Source organism: Nothoprocta perdicaria, unplaced genomic scaffold (genome assembly GCF_003342845.1).
Source record: "Nothoprocta perdicaria isolate Ctin4 unplaced genomic scaffold, notPer1 scaffold_121, whole genome shotgun sequence".
Classification (NCBI taxonomy): Eukaryota; Metazoa; Chordata; class Aves; order Tinamiformes; family Tinamidae; genus Nothoprocta; species Nothoprocta perdicaria.
In genome coordinates this window covers 296,335-311,487 of record NW_020454328.1, presented here as the reverse complement: position 1 = coordinate 311,487, position 15,153 = coordinate 296,335, and the positions used below count along the sequence as shown (strand labels likewise).

The window sequence follows — 15,153 nt, the reverse complement described above, 5'->3', positions numbered from 1 at the left end:
TTTCAATATTTTCATATTGGCCCTGGATACCAACTTACAAGACAAATGTTACACATCTCCACAGCTTCAAAAGTTAACTTGGAATATAATAGTAATATTTAACAATACCTGGATCAAAATCATCTCTGAGAACCCTGGCGCCTGGTAGCTTTGCAGAAGAAAGATCCATTCAAATCTAAATCCTGTCGCAATTTAAATGCCTCCGCAAGGCACTGCCATAAAACATCCTCAGTGTCCTGCTCCAGTCRCGGGAGAGTTTTTGTTATGACACGAGATTAAGCATGTGCACAAACTGGCGGGCACRGGACTGCACCACACACAGTGCCCTGCCATGAAATCCTATCAGGCCCGTTTGGAAAACACACACAGTAAAAATTAACCACGGGAGATTATGCAATCTGATGCTGCAGTAGAAATTCATTTATTTTAATTGCCATTACTGCATGTAACAGTACATTCATATGCATGTAATTGGTATTCTTCTTTTATAAATATTTTAATTTATGCAATTATGAGCCACAACGCCATAAAGAGTAACACAAAAAGTAGCTGAGTCAAAATAAATGTTAACCGCAGCTCCTCAGAGAAACTGCTCAGCACTTTCGGAAAAAGCAATCACAAAATGACGTTTTCACGTTGTTTTCTATCGCAAAAAATCATCAAAACCACGTCACAACGTGCAGAGCCTGTTAGCTTGACTCTACTGACCTTGCTTGCTATTTACGTTGCTGCAAACGAAAGAAACTGCAAGGAATGGTGATTTCAGAGGTGATTTCACGTAACCTCCTCCCAAAAAGCCACAATATCCTCAATATCTTCATTAGGTCATTAGCAGGRCTTTCCCAAACCTACATGTTCCTCTTCTTGCAGGTACCTTCCTCAAAAGGGCCACTCGTGCAACAAAAGCAGTAGATAAAAGAAGAAATAAATAACATCRTGACACCAGTGAATGAGAACCGCCAGTTCTGGTCGCAGGAACCAGGGGACCCGCTGTGAAATCAACATTTTTCCACAGTAAAAGGTACAAACCAATGACTGGAACATAACGAGGCAGCACTAAACTTCTTGGGATAAAACAGCGTCAGGATCAACCAAGAGCACCCAGACTGTCACCAGAAACCAGGTTTCTCAGCAGATCAGGTCCAAAAAGCGAATCGAGAAAGCTTGCCCTGCTCTCAGGAACGCTACTGCCTAAAAGCACAATCCCTTCTCCCAAATCAAACTGGAGGTAGTAAGATAGTAAAAACCCACATATTCATGTGTTCCAACCTAAAGGAAATAGCCCTGTTTTTTCCTCCCCATTGCATTAATCACCATTGTATTTTTGCACAAGCACTTGCGGTTTCCCCAGGAATGCACATAGACACGCACACTGTTTACATGCAAGCACAAGCACTAACAAACAATAGGTCCCAATATATCCAAATGTGCTGCCAGATGGCTTGGAAAAGAAAAAATAAAATAGCTACTTAAAAGCTCTTACACTGCCAGCACTCCATTTTTGGAAATAACAAGGAAAGTTGGAAGTAATTTTAAAGCTTACCAACATTTTTGCAATGTTTTGCTTTACAACAAGAACCATCTCTATCCTTCTTCACGCATCAAACAGGCTTAGCAGATATAGGAACTTGTGCTACTTTCAGATGGAGACTACCAGGAGCACAGAATGTCCAAAAAACAGCTTTTGACCAACACTTCTACAATTATAAGTGCATATTCTGCAGCAAAGCTTAAGCATCAACCCCAGCAATGAGTAGGCAAAATGATTTTCCAAACTGCATTGGGATTCTGGAAACTACACATGTGCACTCATAGAAATACAACAATAATGGAGTGTTGAAAGAACTTACGTTATATAATACAGAGCGATTTGGCAATAGAAATTAAGATGTTTTGGGTGTGCTCTATGAGATCTGCATACAATATTCTTACTGGAGTAAAGCTAATAAGGATCACATTTCAAGCTTCACTATTGTAACATCAATAAACTTAACATACAAGTAAAGTTTAGCACAGATATCAAGCTAAAAATTCTGTAGCAGCCTCAGGTTTTGTTATTACAGCTCAGTTATTTTGTCTGCCTATTTGAAAACCGTGTAAAGTGGCAATTACCTAAGCCTAGTTATTAGTCCTGATTTTGTCCACACAACACTACCTGCTTTTACAGGATTCTGTTTTTCATATTGAGAAAAAAATGTAATTATTATCATTGGTTTTGTTGGTATTGTGGAAGATTCATCTACGGTATCACACTGAATAAAACTTAATTTATAGTCTTCTTGATTTCCATTAATGAAATATGAACTTTGATGTTGATTTACTGCACTTTGTTTTTCCTCTGCATCTTATCTCTCCAGTAAAACTAAATTCTGTGGTCTATATGTAGGATTGGGTTTTTTTAAATATTAAACCACTACACAAAATTTCAATGCTGTATGCTGATGCTTTGAGCCTACAAGATCATCAACTAACTGCATATATTAACTAAAAAGAAAAAAGACTCAGTAAGAGCCAAACAGCAGACATAAAAGACATACTTTTAAAAACTGTACGTAAAATATAAGCATGAGGTATCGGCATTTACTTACCACTGGACCTGTTTTTGCGGTTCGACTTCCCTCCTGTAAGAAGCATCTTGAGACTGTTTCGAAACATGGCGATCCTGCTGCACCGCGCACCTCCCCAGAGCTGCAGAACAGAAACAGCACCTGTGACACCCACCACGTCCTGCTCTCCCTTCATCCGGGCTAGTCCCAGAACAACACAATTTCTTCAGCAGTGCTAACAAAGCCTATTTCGGCAAATGCTTTGACTGGTTATTATCCCAAAATAATGCATCTGAAGAACAACAACAATGAAAAGCAACTTTTGGAGTAAGTTAAAGCAAATTCTGCCTCCTTTTCCCCTGACTTTCAAAGTCCAACCTGCAAGAGAGAGCTGCTGCCTTTCAGATTGCTTAGAAGTCAAAACCAATCCCGCCAACAGTGACCCAGACCTGTCATTTGRGGAAGGTACCTACAACCCAAAGCTAAGTCACTCATGTACAAAAGATCAGACAGAAACATTATCCATATATTTTCCTGACTCTGTACATCTGAAACAAATGAACAGAATGGTACCCCAAGCTGCTGGAGATAAAGGAATGAGTTTCTGTGTTCACAATAACACAATGACACCCCATTCCAAAAGAGTGGAGGTTAAACTGAATAATTTGAGGAGCATGGAAAGATTTCCATTCAGCAGCTGTAGTAAGACAATGTGGAGCAGGTTGCTRTACGTGATGTATGTTATACGTGGCCGTATTTAAAGCCACTGAAAGTCTTTGTAAAATGGTCCATTCAGTCATGTATGATGACTGCAGATGGGAGTATACACATTAGAAATTAAGGAATGTAAATTAAGAGGCATATATTAAGACGACACCAGTAATGGCATCTTTTTCCATATTAGTTTTCAGGTTTTATAAACATGTGAACATAGAATTAACATTTTCTAAAACAAAAATCCGGTCTTTCACAAATTACCGAACTCTTTTCAAAGAGCATTCAAACTTAAAAAGGAATTAGTAACAAGGTTACTAATTTACGAAGTTAATCACCGCAAGATGAAAGAAATTGAAAAGGAGGAAAATAGACAAACCAAGTCACTCTTAAGTACTTAGGCCACGTATAACAACATATATACGTGAAATATGCCCAACGTATTTCGTGATGCATCTATGGTCATTATGTTCAATTAAAGGCCAACACTGTTAACTTCCATTATCCAGGGCAAGAGAGAAGGGAGACAAGTGCTGTATTTTGAAGATCTACACAACTTATTTTGAGTAACAGCTCATTTCAYGATTTGGCTTGGAAAACAGCATTTTGAGAGGGCTCCTTGGCTTGGCAAGAGCGCTAGACCAAAACACTTATTTACTTTGGGAGCCACGTGTAAGGCAGCCCGAGGAGGACACTGCTGAAAAAGGGGGAAATTCCACGTCCTCCATGATTGGAAGGACATTTTTCCTTCATTTCATCCAGAACATAAGCATACTTGAGGTCAGGAAGATGGAAATTTCCACCAGACATGCTAAAGAGAAATGCTATTGATAAACGACCTATGATTTACTCTGAAATTTGATTTGCATCCTAGCAAGGTAAGTTGCCCATGATAGATTATCTATTAATCCCCTTTGCAACTCAAATTAATGTCAGGCAGGGTCTGAACATGTCCTTTTGAATTAAAAAACAAATTTCCAACAATATAAAGTGCAGGGCTTTAGCACCAGGAAAATGAAACAGCAATGGAAGATCAGATGGGAAACATGAACATGGCTGAACATGATCGCTGACTTGAAGATCAAGTCAAAACCCGTACTTGCTTGAATTAGAAAATGTAGTGATCTTGAAATTAAGGAAATTTAATTTTGAACAAGTCTTTATCATTCTGCATAACCTGGTTTCTGATTCAAGACTACCAATACCAACTGAATTCATAAGGGACACTTATGTTCTCCATATACAATGTCAATTATACAGAGGAACTGTAACAGAGGAAAAGCTAGAAATGCAATTAAATCATTTCCATCACCTCATCTGCAGTGCTTTTAATGTGCTCTGGGTTGCCCATAATAGCTAAAGTGTAAATGATGTTAGCAGCTCCCTCCACCAACAACTAGCTGGACTAGGAACTTGAGTTTCAAAGACAGCTTAAAGTTCTTCTGTGAAGTCTAGTTGAACTGTCTGCCTCTGTGAAGGGAAAAATTGCAAGAAATTTCAGAGCAGTTCCTACTGCCAGGACCAACAAGCCTCATACCACCAGAGCCAACAAGCCCGATTTGGCCCCAAATCACCAAGATGGGAGAAAACTTCTGCGCTTCATCAGGGCCCTTGTGTCCTCATAGGGACACGGAGCAGCCAAAAAACTCTCTGTCCCCCTCAAAACAGCTACACGTTGCATGTTCTATTTGAGATGCTGTTATTCATGTCACATTATGGTAATTTGACAGATACAATGGCATATACAATGGCTAATCTGTTAGCACATACTGGAGACTTTCTCAAAATACAATCATTTTGGTGTTTTACAAACAAAAAAGTAAATGGAAAAATGAACACGAGGTGCATTTACCTAGAGTGCTGCTTCACCATTATATATTTTGTTCACAAACAAAGTTTAATCTCCTTCAACTAGCAATTAGAGTAATTTCTAGAGACACGTACGATGACGAGAGCAGTGGGAGCGATGGCGCGCTGGCCAACAGTGCCCTCTGCTGCACYGCACTGCCTGGCGGCAGAGATGGGCTGAAGCAAGAGGCATCTTTGGGCCTGTTTAAACACAGTTCTGCAAAGAAAATAGGGGACTGTGTGAAGGGGCAAAAAAATTCTCCTACCTTGATATCTTTAGAGAAGTTAAGTCTCTAGGAAAGAGGCGTCTTCCTCCATGCACCAAGAGTCCTGCAAGACACAAAGCAACAAGGTTAGGGGCGTCTCCTCGCCACGCTCCCGTGTGCAGTGCTGTCTGTGCACACGAAGCCGTAAACCTCATCCCAGCTCGTCCGCTGGGCACTTGTGCACCACCACAGGGAGAATTTTGGAAAATTTTCCCTTGGCTCTGGCAAGTTTTCTGCCCAAACCCTGCAGCCTGCTCCTGGGAAAGCCAGGTCCATGCTGCAGCATCCCAGGAGCGTGGCCGCTGCACCAAGTGCCCGAGCAGCCCCTGGGATCCCCTCTCGCTGTGGCAGGAGGCAGATTCCCCGTGACCGCGCCAGCCGTCCCCTCCGCACCGTCTAACCTTACACCGTTAAATGCTGCCAATGGAAGTTACGAGCCAAGACTAATGGGGTTTAAATTGATCCTCTACAGAGCAGCCCAAACGTACAGGCCAGTAAATGTTTCTTGCTCGCTGGGGAAGGGACGCACAGAAATGCCCCCCAGTCTCCCCTGGCCTGACACACGGGGGTGCCCAGCTACCAAAATTCCAAACGACACCGCAGCTCCCAACACAGCAGGACACTATAAAGGTCCTGAACAACCTCTCTGCCCTCTCCAAGAAGAAAACACCCCAAAATAATATCCCAAAAAATCACACCCACACAGTACCTCCTTCCCCGACGAGCAGCTCTTTCCTCTGGCTAAACTACATTAACTAAGAGCTAAAAGTCTCGTTTTACAGCTAGCATTTGCAAGATCAATAGAAGAAACTAACCTTGTTTTTTGCCTTTGAATTACCCTGTTGCTAGAGTGACAACAGTCAACCTAAGTTGACCCAGGCTGAACTTTTTAGGCACAGCAGCTCAAATGGAGAAGTGAGAGGGACGTTGTGACCATGAGGCTGTGGGGATGGGCCCCGCGTGACCGAGAGGCTTCGTGCTCCTCCTTCCAGCTCCTTGGCTGCATCCGTTCTGCTCCCAAGTGCAGCAAACCTGCGCTTCCTGCTCCTCGTGCTCCCGCAGCAGCACTGCCTTCCGCTGGGAACTGCACCGGGAGAAAGATCCGGCTAAAAAGGCCCGAGTGAGGATCAAATCACAAGAGAACTTACGGAACTTGCTGAGCCCATATGGAAGCCAAACCCCAAAACGGCCAGGTCGAGAAAGTTTCTTATTTGACATTACTTCACAAAAATCGCTACGTTGCTTAGATTCCCAAGAAACAAGCACCTGCCAACTTTCCTTTGGCATCCCGTCCCATTCCCTTAAACYGGTCAAACCCGAGGCATTTCACAGCACCTCCAAGCCGCGAGGAGGAAGGATTTTTTCTCTTTCCAACATGGCTTTGTTACAGTTCTTGGAAAACCAACCCACATTGTGTTTGGGAATAACAAAAACAACTCCTAATAACTATTTCCGTTTGCTGCCATCTATCTTCTGGATACCTCTCGCTTAGTCCCATACACTACAGGACAAAAAGAGGAGGAAAGGACTTGTCGGGGATGAGTGCTGACTACCCATAATTTGCTCAATAACTTCCCATCTGTATTCAGAGCGCGCGGGTGATGAATGTGCTCTGCACTGAGTTTTTAAATAGCACAGCTTTCATCTACTCTTATTATTGCATTAGAAATCTTTATGAGAGTGCGGCAGATATTAGCGAGCTGTCAATAAAAACAGAACGTCATTAAAGGGCTTTTATTCTTTAAATGCCTTTAACCCCCTAATTATATTTGTAAATTCTGCTTTTTAACTGCAGGAAAGTTATAAATTCTGACATGTTGTATCACAACAGATTTATTTAGAGAATTATATACACACAGCTATAGTGAAAAAAATCAATTTTAGAATTATTCCTTCTTGATTAAAACATAAATCACAACTGCAGTGTGTTTTAATCAGTAGCAACACACAGCTGGAATTTCTTCAGATGCCAAAGAGTTTGGGGGCTTAAAGCCTATATCTTGTAACATGGCTGTAAGTCATAATCTATATTTTTAACACTTTTTTTTTAAATGGTATTAGTGAAGTTTTTTTACAAGCAGTTTTTCTTTGGCTAGGCAGAAAGAAGGTAATAACCCTATTTCTTGAGTCTTATTTATCTCCTTTATCTCTCATCTCTTATTTATCAACACAAATATCAACCACTCTTTGCTTCCCAATCAAACAGCGGTGCCTATAAAATAGGGCACTAAGTTGTGGAACAGACAGCCGACCCGAATGCAAAACGCGGCTCTGTCTTCACTCTCCTCCTGCCCTGAGCCCTCAGTGAAGAAGCCAATTACTGTCAAGGGGGATTTTTGAGGTTAAAACACAACTAGCAGTAGCCAACTGACAGCAGTGACTTCCAACTGCCGTCTCGGTTTGCAGATTTGAAATACRACCTAGATAGGAATATTTTAAGTTCCATGAGGCCAAAAAAAAAAAATCAGGTGATTAATGCTGGGAACACTGAAAACAGAATCAAGTGTCCCGAGAAGTTCAGAACCCATTTGGTTATAGAGAAAAAGTAGGAGAAGCTGCTTCCCCCACCAGCTGTGCTCAGCCACCTTCTAACCAATTATTGATTTCTTTTAATTTATCACCAGCGCAGAGTAGTATCAGCTCAATCACATATCTCTATTATGTTTCTTGTCCTGGGATGTCTCTCACTTTGTTCAACTCCGTGGGGTATGGCAGAAATCACTCCTGCCATATAATTAAAAGGTCTTGGATAGTGGCCTCTGGTATTTCCCTTCATTTAGGGTCTTTTCATCAGTTCAGACCTACCTTTCAAACAACTCCATGATGAACAATAAGAATGTAACAAAATAGGAACACACACAAAAAAARGTACTAAAAAGCATGAGCTTCTTATTAAGTAATTATTAAAAATTGCAAGGCCAAGTAGCCAAAAATATTAAGAGATGCAAAAATTAACATCTATCATGGTCTTCCTATTTGAAGGCATGGATTATATAAACACCAAACTGCTCACGGGGCATTAGAGCAGCAGGTATGACTAATACAACTCCTACTGGAACATACTACGTCTTTTGTCACCGTTAGATGAATCATTTTGTTGAATTTTACTATGGTAGCTAAAGGGAAGATTTCTTCACATTCTTAAGCATGGTAAAAACTTTTATAAAAACTGTTATAATGAGTTCATCAGCRCTAAGAAAATGACTGTCAACTTGGAAATATCATCTATTCTATATTTGAAAATATTTAATATCAATATGTAGCACATTTCCAATTAAGGGGATGAAATGTAAAATTAATATTCTATTCATCTTGGGCCAAAAAAGCAACTTTTTTAAAAAATAATCTATGCAAGCAGATATTGCATTTGAGCAGGAAAAATCTCACAGCAATTGTACATAGCTAATAGAAATGGAAATCTCTAAAACAAGTCTAGAATAGGTCGCATGTAACCCCCATCTCAACACTTTAATTATATTTTCCCAGAGAAATTAACAACTTACTCATACTTTTATCAACAGAGCATTAATACCCAGACATTAAACACAATGACCATCTGTCTTTGAAAACCATCCACTACAGCRATGAGCAGAACATGCTGCTCAACCAGTCCTGCTGGAAAGAGAATTTCTGAAATGGTCTCATGAATAGGGATTTCCATCTTTAAATGAGGTTATTTTGCTAGTTTTGGCTGTCAGTTGCACCAGCTGGTACTCATCTGATAAATTGTGTAARCTTGGCTGGTATTCCAAAATCAAATAAAATCACAGTTTAAGTTCTTCGTACATACATACATGTTGGAAACGAAATGCATATCCAAAGATAAAGGGTTTTGATTCTGGTTCTAACTTGCATTAACTGATTTTTAAACAGAACATGCTATTTAGTGATGACTCCTATTTACCACATTGAAGATCAGGAAAAAAAATACTCTTTAAATTACAGTAAATATATTTAATAATAAAGATCAGTCTGGAAAATAAGAGTCGTGTTTCCATCTTGATAAAGAACAAGTCTTCTCAACTTCTTATTCACTAATTAAAAGTAAGGATTGAATTATATGTTACTATACATAATTACTATACTTAAGGAGCTCATTAGATGGGAACTTATACCATTGATAAGAATTTCAGAAATAAAGCAACAGGACACAACACTTCAGCCCATATTTAGATACTGTCTGGCTGATCTTCAGCAATACTGAGCAAGTAACCACTCAACCATATTTCAAACTAGCAATAATTTCTTAATGATTATCACTGTAAATAATTATGGGAAAGTATCCAAAGACTGACCAAAGGAAGGTGAAGACTCAGAAAATTGACCATGCTTTAAATTAAGCCTGTGTGCTGACCTCACATGCTTCAAAAATCCCGTCCATAACAAGTCCTCCTTCTCCGAGGAAGCGATACRACCTTCCATTTTATTTCTTGTTTAATAATTGGAAGCTACTCAAGGAGTAGCCCATTTTTCAGCATTTTATTAGTGTCTATCAAAATTCACAACCATATCCAGCAGCACAGCAGGATTTGGAGGGCCAGATCTGTCACCACCCTGGCGCTACAGTGACAAGTGCTACAAAGCCCTGACCTTTCTAAGGCCTTCAGACACTAATAATTAAAACATTTAATAATGTGCTCAATACAACCTGCTTGTTCACCCTCTCAGCTACAGCTCCACGCTGGTCATTACTCATAACTAGTTGTGTTGGGTGTTGTGCTCAGAGGACCTGCCAGCATCACCATGAAATGATGGGTTACATTAAATTTGCACTGAGGAAAAGGTTTCTCTTTGTGGAGTAATTCAACCTGAGGAGACTTCTTGTAATTATCTGACATATTAACAGATGTCAGCAGATAATAAGAGAAAAGTTAACCCACAGATATCTCTATGCTGAAAAAAATATTTAACGCTCTGCACTTTGACCATCCCARACCTACCCCAATGCTCCTGATGCAGCTCAAAGTTCAGCCAATGATTTCAGTAAAAAACAGACAAGAAATTTTTGTAAGGTTTTGACTGTCGGGCCAACTAATTAAAGGTGATAGAAACTGCAGAATTAATATTATTCAACTGCTCGTGTCAAACTCAACAGCATAAGCTTGGGCAGACTTGCCAAAGGTTTGGGTCTACTTCAAGGGAAGATTAAGGCAGCTCGGGAAGGTGGTGGTGAAGAGCAGCAGGACCGGGATCCTCTCGGGGCCAACACAAACCACCCCATCTGGCAAAAATTCCTATACGTTAACAAACAAATGTGAAGGGCTGAATGACCAAAACACAATCTATTTGCAGCAGTTTTCTCCCCAGCTGAGACCCGAGCACTGCATTCGGGCACTGCACTGCATGTTTACATTCCTGACTCCACAGAACATTGCGGCCACCGCTGCCTATGGGAGACTTCAAAAGCTGCCTCCCTGCCCCCAGCTCTGCYCCAGCTCCCCAGATGAACTGTGCTTAGGGCAGGACTTGGTCTCCTTTGCCTTTTTTTTCTGGAACATGAGAGGAACACAAACGGAGATCCTCCTCTCTGGGACAACAACTGTGGTTCCTGACTTAAGGAGGCAGTTAATAGCTGCTCTTGTGCTGCTTTGGTTTGGAATACAGAGAATACAGCAAATCTGCCCCAAACGTGTCCTGACGCAGCCCCTACAGAAACAGGGCAATTCAGAGGCAGGGGGAGGTCAAAACTTTCTCTCTGCTCTTTGAGAGGGCAAAGCCAGAACTCCAGTACTTAAAAGCACAACTCTCCCTGGCTTCCGTTTCCCATATATATCCATGTGGAGGATATATATTTATATATATATGGAGGATATATGTGGAGGATATGTGGGGAAAAATGTGGAAATGAAAAGGTTATTGGGGGGGGAAAGAGAGAGAGAGAGAGAGAGAGAGAGAGAGAGAGAGAGAGAGAGACTACACAAAGAAGAAAGAGGGGAAAAGGAACTGAGAGGACAGGAGGAGTTAAATGATTAAAAGACAGAAAAGCAACTTAGAGACAGATCCCACATGAACCAGGCATTCCCCAGACCTCGGCCACCTCGGCTTAGGGAGTCACCACCAGCAGCCGAGTACAGGACTGAGCAGACAGAGCCTCTTGTCTCATCCTAATTGAAAAATAAAATGCATTCACTCCCATCATCCRTTTCATTCGTTTCCGATGCACTTCAGTCACTTAAGACTGGCACAGGAGCAGCTGAAATCTTGACCTGAAATCTGTTTTGGACTGCTCACAGGGTATTATAAATCCCTCCTGCCTTCTTTTTTGGCTTGCTCCATCGGTTCTGCTTCACTCCAAGCCCAGATGAGTGGCACTGATCCTACAGCACGGCAGCTTTTCTGAGACTTGAGAGAACTCCAGCGATTAGAGACGATTCCTTTCTTCCTTTGGAGAAAGGGAAGCACAGATAGAGTCTAGACAGTACCAAACCTAAAGATAATTTCCCAGAGCAGAGCCGGGAATGTTTTTCCAGACTGCAGATACTTTCCAGATGTGCAGCTCTCACCCTTCACACCAGGATGAGACACCTGCAAAAGCCCCATGAGCGGGGCCAGTGCTCCCTAACCCGCAACATCCACGAGACAGAGCAACCAGGGGGAGAACAGAAGGGCACAGCTCAAATAACAGCCACCCTTTCCTCCCATACCTTCTTTTTTTGAAATACACTTGGTTGCTACTCAGACAGAAATCTCAAGGCTAATATGGAACTTCTGTGTTGACTATCACACATACAAAGTCCTTTCCTGTGGAGACCTGTCCTCAAAGCGTGGTTTGGGAGTAGAACGGGACAAAACAGGAGTTTGTTAAAACTGTTTTAACACACTAAGACATAAAATATTATCACATTAAAAAGAAGAATTGGGAATAATTAATTTGGTGACAGGAAGTGAAGTATCTGAGTAAGTAGTAGTCCTGGAAAATGCTAAAAGTGGAAAAAAATGAATACRTGACATGCTAAGAAAAGCATTCAAACACACTCCTATTTTTACCCGTGCAAATTCTGCAACTTCATTGAGACCATTCACATAGTCAAATGATATTATTTGRTACTATCAATATGCTGTCATATAGGGGAAATCTAAATGTCATAGACATAGCAATAGAGGCAGAAAGTGTGTGAGAAAAGGGARGAAAGTGATTTCCTAGGCCTGGAGAGTGATTGCACTTGAGGCCAGACATGTGTAATATGAAACAATTTGTGTCATTGTTCATTGAGACACATCCAAAATCCTATTAATTTCTTAATGAACATTTAAATTACCATTTAATAAAGCGTGCACAACAGAAGAAAGTGGGGAAGTGCCAAGAAAAGGGCTCTGCTGCTACAGTAARCCTAGCATCAGAATCTGAATATGCTTTAATCAAACTTAAAGTGAAAAGATCTTGATCTTTTCTCAAGAAAAGGAGACAATTGAGAAATAATTGAGAAATTATTGAGAAAAAAAAATAAGAGATCTGAGAAATAATGCGTAGCAACTTACACTATGTATGTAGAGCTATGAGGCAGGTTTGCTGGTGAGAGTGGGGAGACCGACCTAAGCCTAACCCTTACACTCCTGTCTCCTGCTTTCTGCAGTGGCACCATCACCACTTCAGGTGCTACCCCTGGAATTAATACCTGGGAAGAGCATATGGAAGTACTCCTGGATATGTTATGAAATAACGTGTAAGCACAGAGGTAGCACAAAGCCACATCCACATGCATCTTCCTAAAAAAACAAATCGGGCTAACAGGTTGAGTTGGGTGAAGTAACTTGCCATTCCCCAAACTATGCCAACAAGGTGGAAAGAATGCACAGGTTTTAGCACCTGGAAATAAAGAGCCCCAACATCTGCTATGGATGCAACCTCCCACCTGCAGCACCCGTGGCGCCCATGACCCCTCGCGGTGCTTCCACTTGCTGAATTCAGCCTCCTTCCCCAGCTACAGGGCAGTCAAGTCAAAACAATGGGAATAGCAGGATTTGAACCCACACTACTTAGGACTGATGCTTCAACGACCACAGACACAGTTGCAATAACGCAGATCTTCAATTTAACCCCTCGAATGACTACAAGGTACTTACATAATTACCAACACACTGCCACGTACCTCAAAAAYCCCTTCAAGGTGAAAATGCCAGAGCAGATGGGCAAAATTTGGGCAAAATACAGGACTTCAAAAGCACTCCTGGGTGCTGCCCGTGCACACGGGGAGAAACGCCTCCCTTCACCCAGCAGCCTTGCTCTGCACAGCTCACAGGAGGGTGTTTGCACCAGCCTTTCCGGGTATAGTCACAGCATTTCCTCAGCTTGAAAGGAACAATAGAAAGAAAAAGAAAACCACAACTGAACCATCACTGACCCTGAAGTTACTGCAGGCTGAGGTCCCTTCTGTTAAAAGTTATTCCATTCATAAATAACTTCTTGTTCTGCTTTGCACAGACTAATGCACATAGAAATATTCAGGGTTCATTCTTGTCCTCCATGCATGGCTTTYAAGAGTAATACAGATTATCTCATGTGCATCAGAATACAGAGGCTTCCTGAAATCTATTTCATATTTAAAGACAAAACAGCTGAAACATCAACATTTCCACTAAAATGTTACTAAAGCAAAGACCAAAAGATATTCCTAGATGCTAAATTAGAACGATTCTTATTCAAATTTCTGGTTCCCTTGGAAGTTAAGTGATTTTTAGGAGTRATTTAATTGGAGGAGTTCCCCTCTTTTTTAAAGTTTCAATAAAGAAGCTATTTCCATATTAAAAATAACAACTATAACCATACTACCACAGCAACCCTTAGCAAAATAAAACRCATATATGTACCAAGAAATACACCATGTAGCCAATTATTTTAAATAAAAAGATAACTCTAGTAGAGTTTAAAGGTGTAACTGAGCATTCAGTCTGCCTCTATGTGCAACTAGCAGCTATTTCAGAAAAGTTATTAAAAATTTGGAGCTGGAAGTAGGTATTTTAGTTTAAATGCAGGTATAGATCCATAAGTGTTAAGTTTAATATAGTTTTAGAACAACATTATGGCTTTCACTTTTATTCTCTGCAATGCAATATAACTCTCATGGGTAACATACTTTTAAATTAATGTGGTTTTTTGTTGATGCTTGAAGTAAAAACAAGGGGAATACAGGAAGCTCATTTTAATAGCGTGCAGTAGGGAAGCTTTCTTTGCTAAAGGACAGCACCTGTTTTGCTTCACTACAGCCCCTATTTCTCCCACTTTCCTTTTAATTTCTTTTCATGTCCAAGCCCTTGTTTTAACCCCTCACTGTCGGTAGCATCAGCTCCCTTTGGAGGCTTTGTGAAAACCAGGGAGCCATCAAACAGGATGTGTGCTCTGAGCCAGGTTTAAGCTTCCCTGTCATGTTGAATGCTCCGCTTTCCAGAGGCCAAAGACATCAAACAGGTCACATCCTCTCGCTCGGGGCAGTCAACAAACATCGTGCTCCGAGCCCCGGGAATATTAGTTTTTCAGAGGCCACCCTCCGCAAGGACAATGCCCCGGTTGTCAGCGTGAAATCCTGGCCACGCCAAAGGAAAACGAGCGCCAAAACCACCAGACGGTGCCAAAATCCTCCCCGGCCCGACCCGCTCCCACCGTCCTGCTCGCCTCCGAGCCCCCACGCCGGCGCTCCTGCATTTTCCAGGTCCTGCAGAAATGCTCCGTCAGGCCTAACACCGCAGGAAGACGCCACGTAAGGTGATGTCAGATGAAAAATACACAAAGAAAACCTTATCTCCTCACCTATTTTTTTTTTTTTTTTTTTGCACGCTCAAAG

General features: G+C 41.3%; 1 protein-coding gene across 1 annotated transcript in view; it reads right to left on the bottom strand.

Annotated features, from left to right (window-relative positions):
* Positions 1-5,420, bottom strand: part of TANC2 (tetratricopeptide repeat, ankyrin repeat and coiled-coil containing 2) — a 113,301-nt gene extending 107,881 nt beyond the window's left edge. Inside the window, exons 1-2 of the mRNA XM_026054423.1 lie at positions 5,375-5,420; positions 2,589-2,688 (exon numbers count right to left, since the gene is read on the bottom strand). Of these exons, the coding sequence (XP_025910208.1) occupies positions 2,589-2,655 (67 nt within the window). The 5' untranslated portion in view covers positions 2,656-2,688; positions 5,375-5,420. The remainder of the gene's footprint in view (positions 1-2,588; positions 2,689-5,374) is intronic.
* Between the last annotated feature and the right edge of the window lie 9,733 nt (positions 5,421-15,153).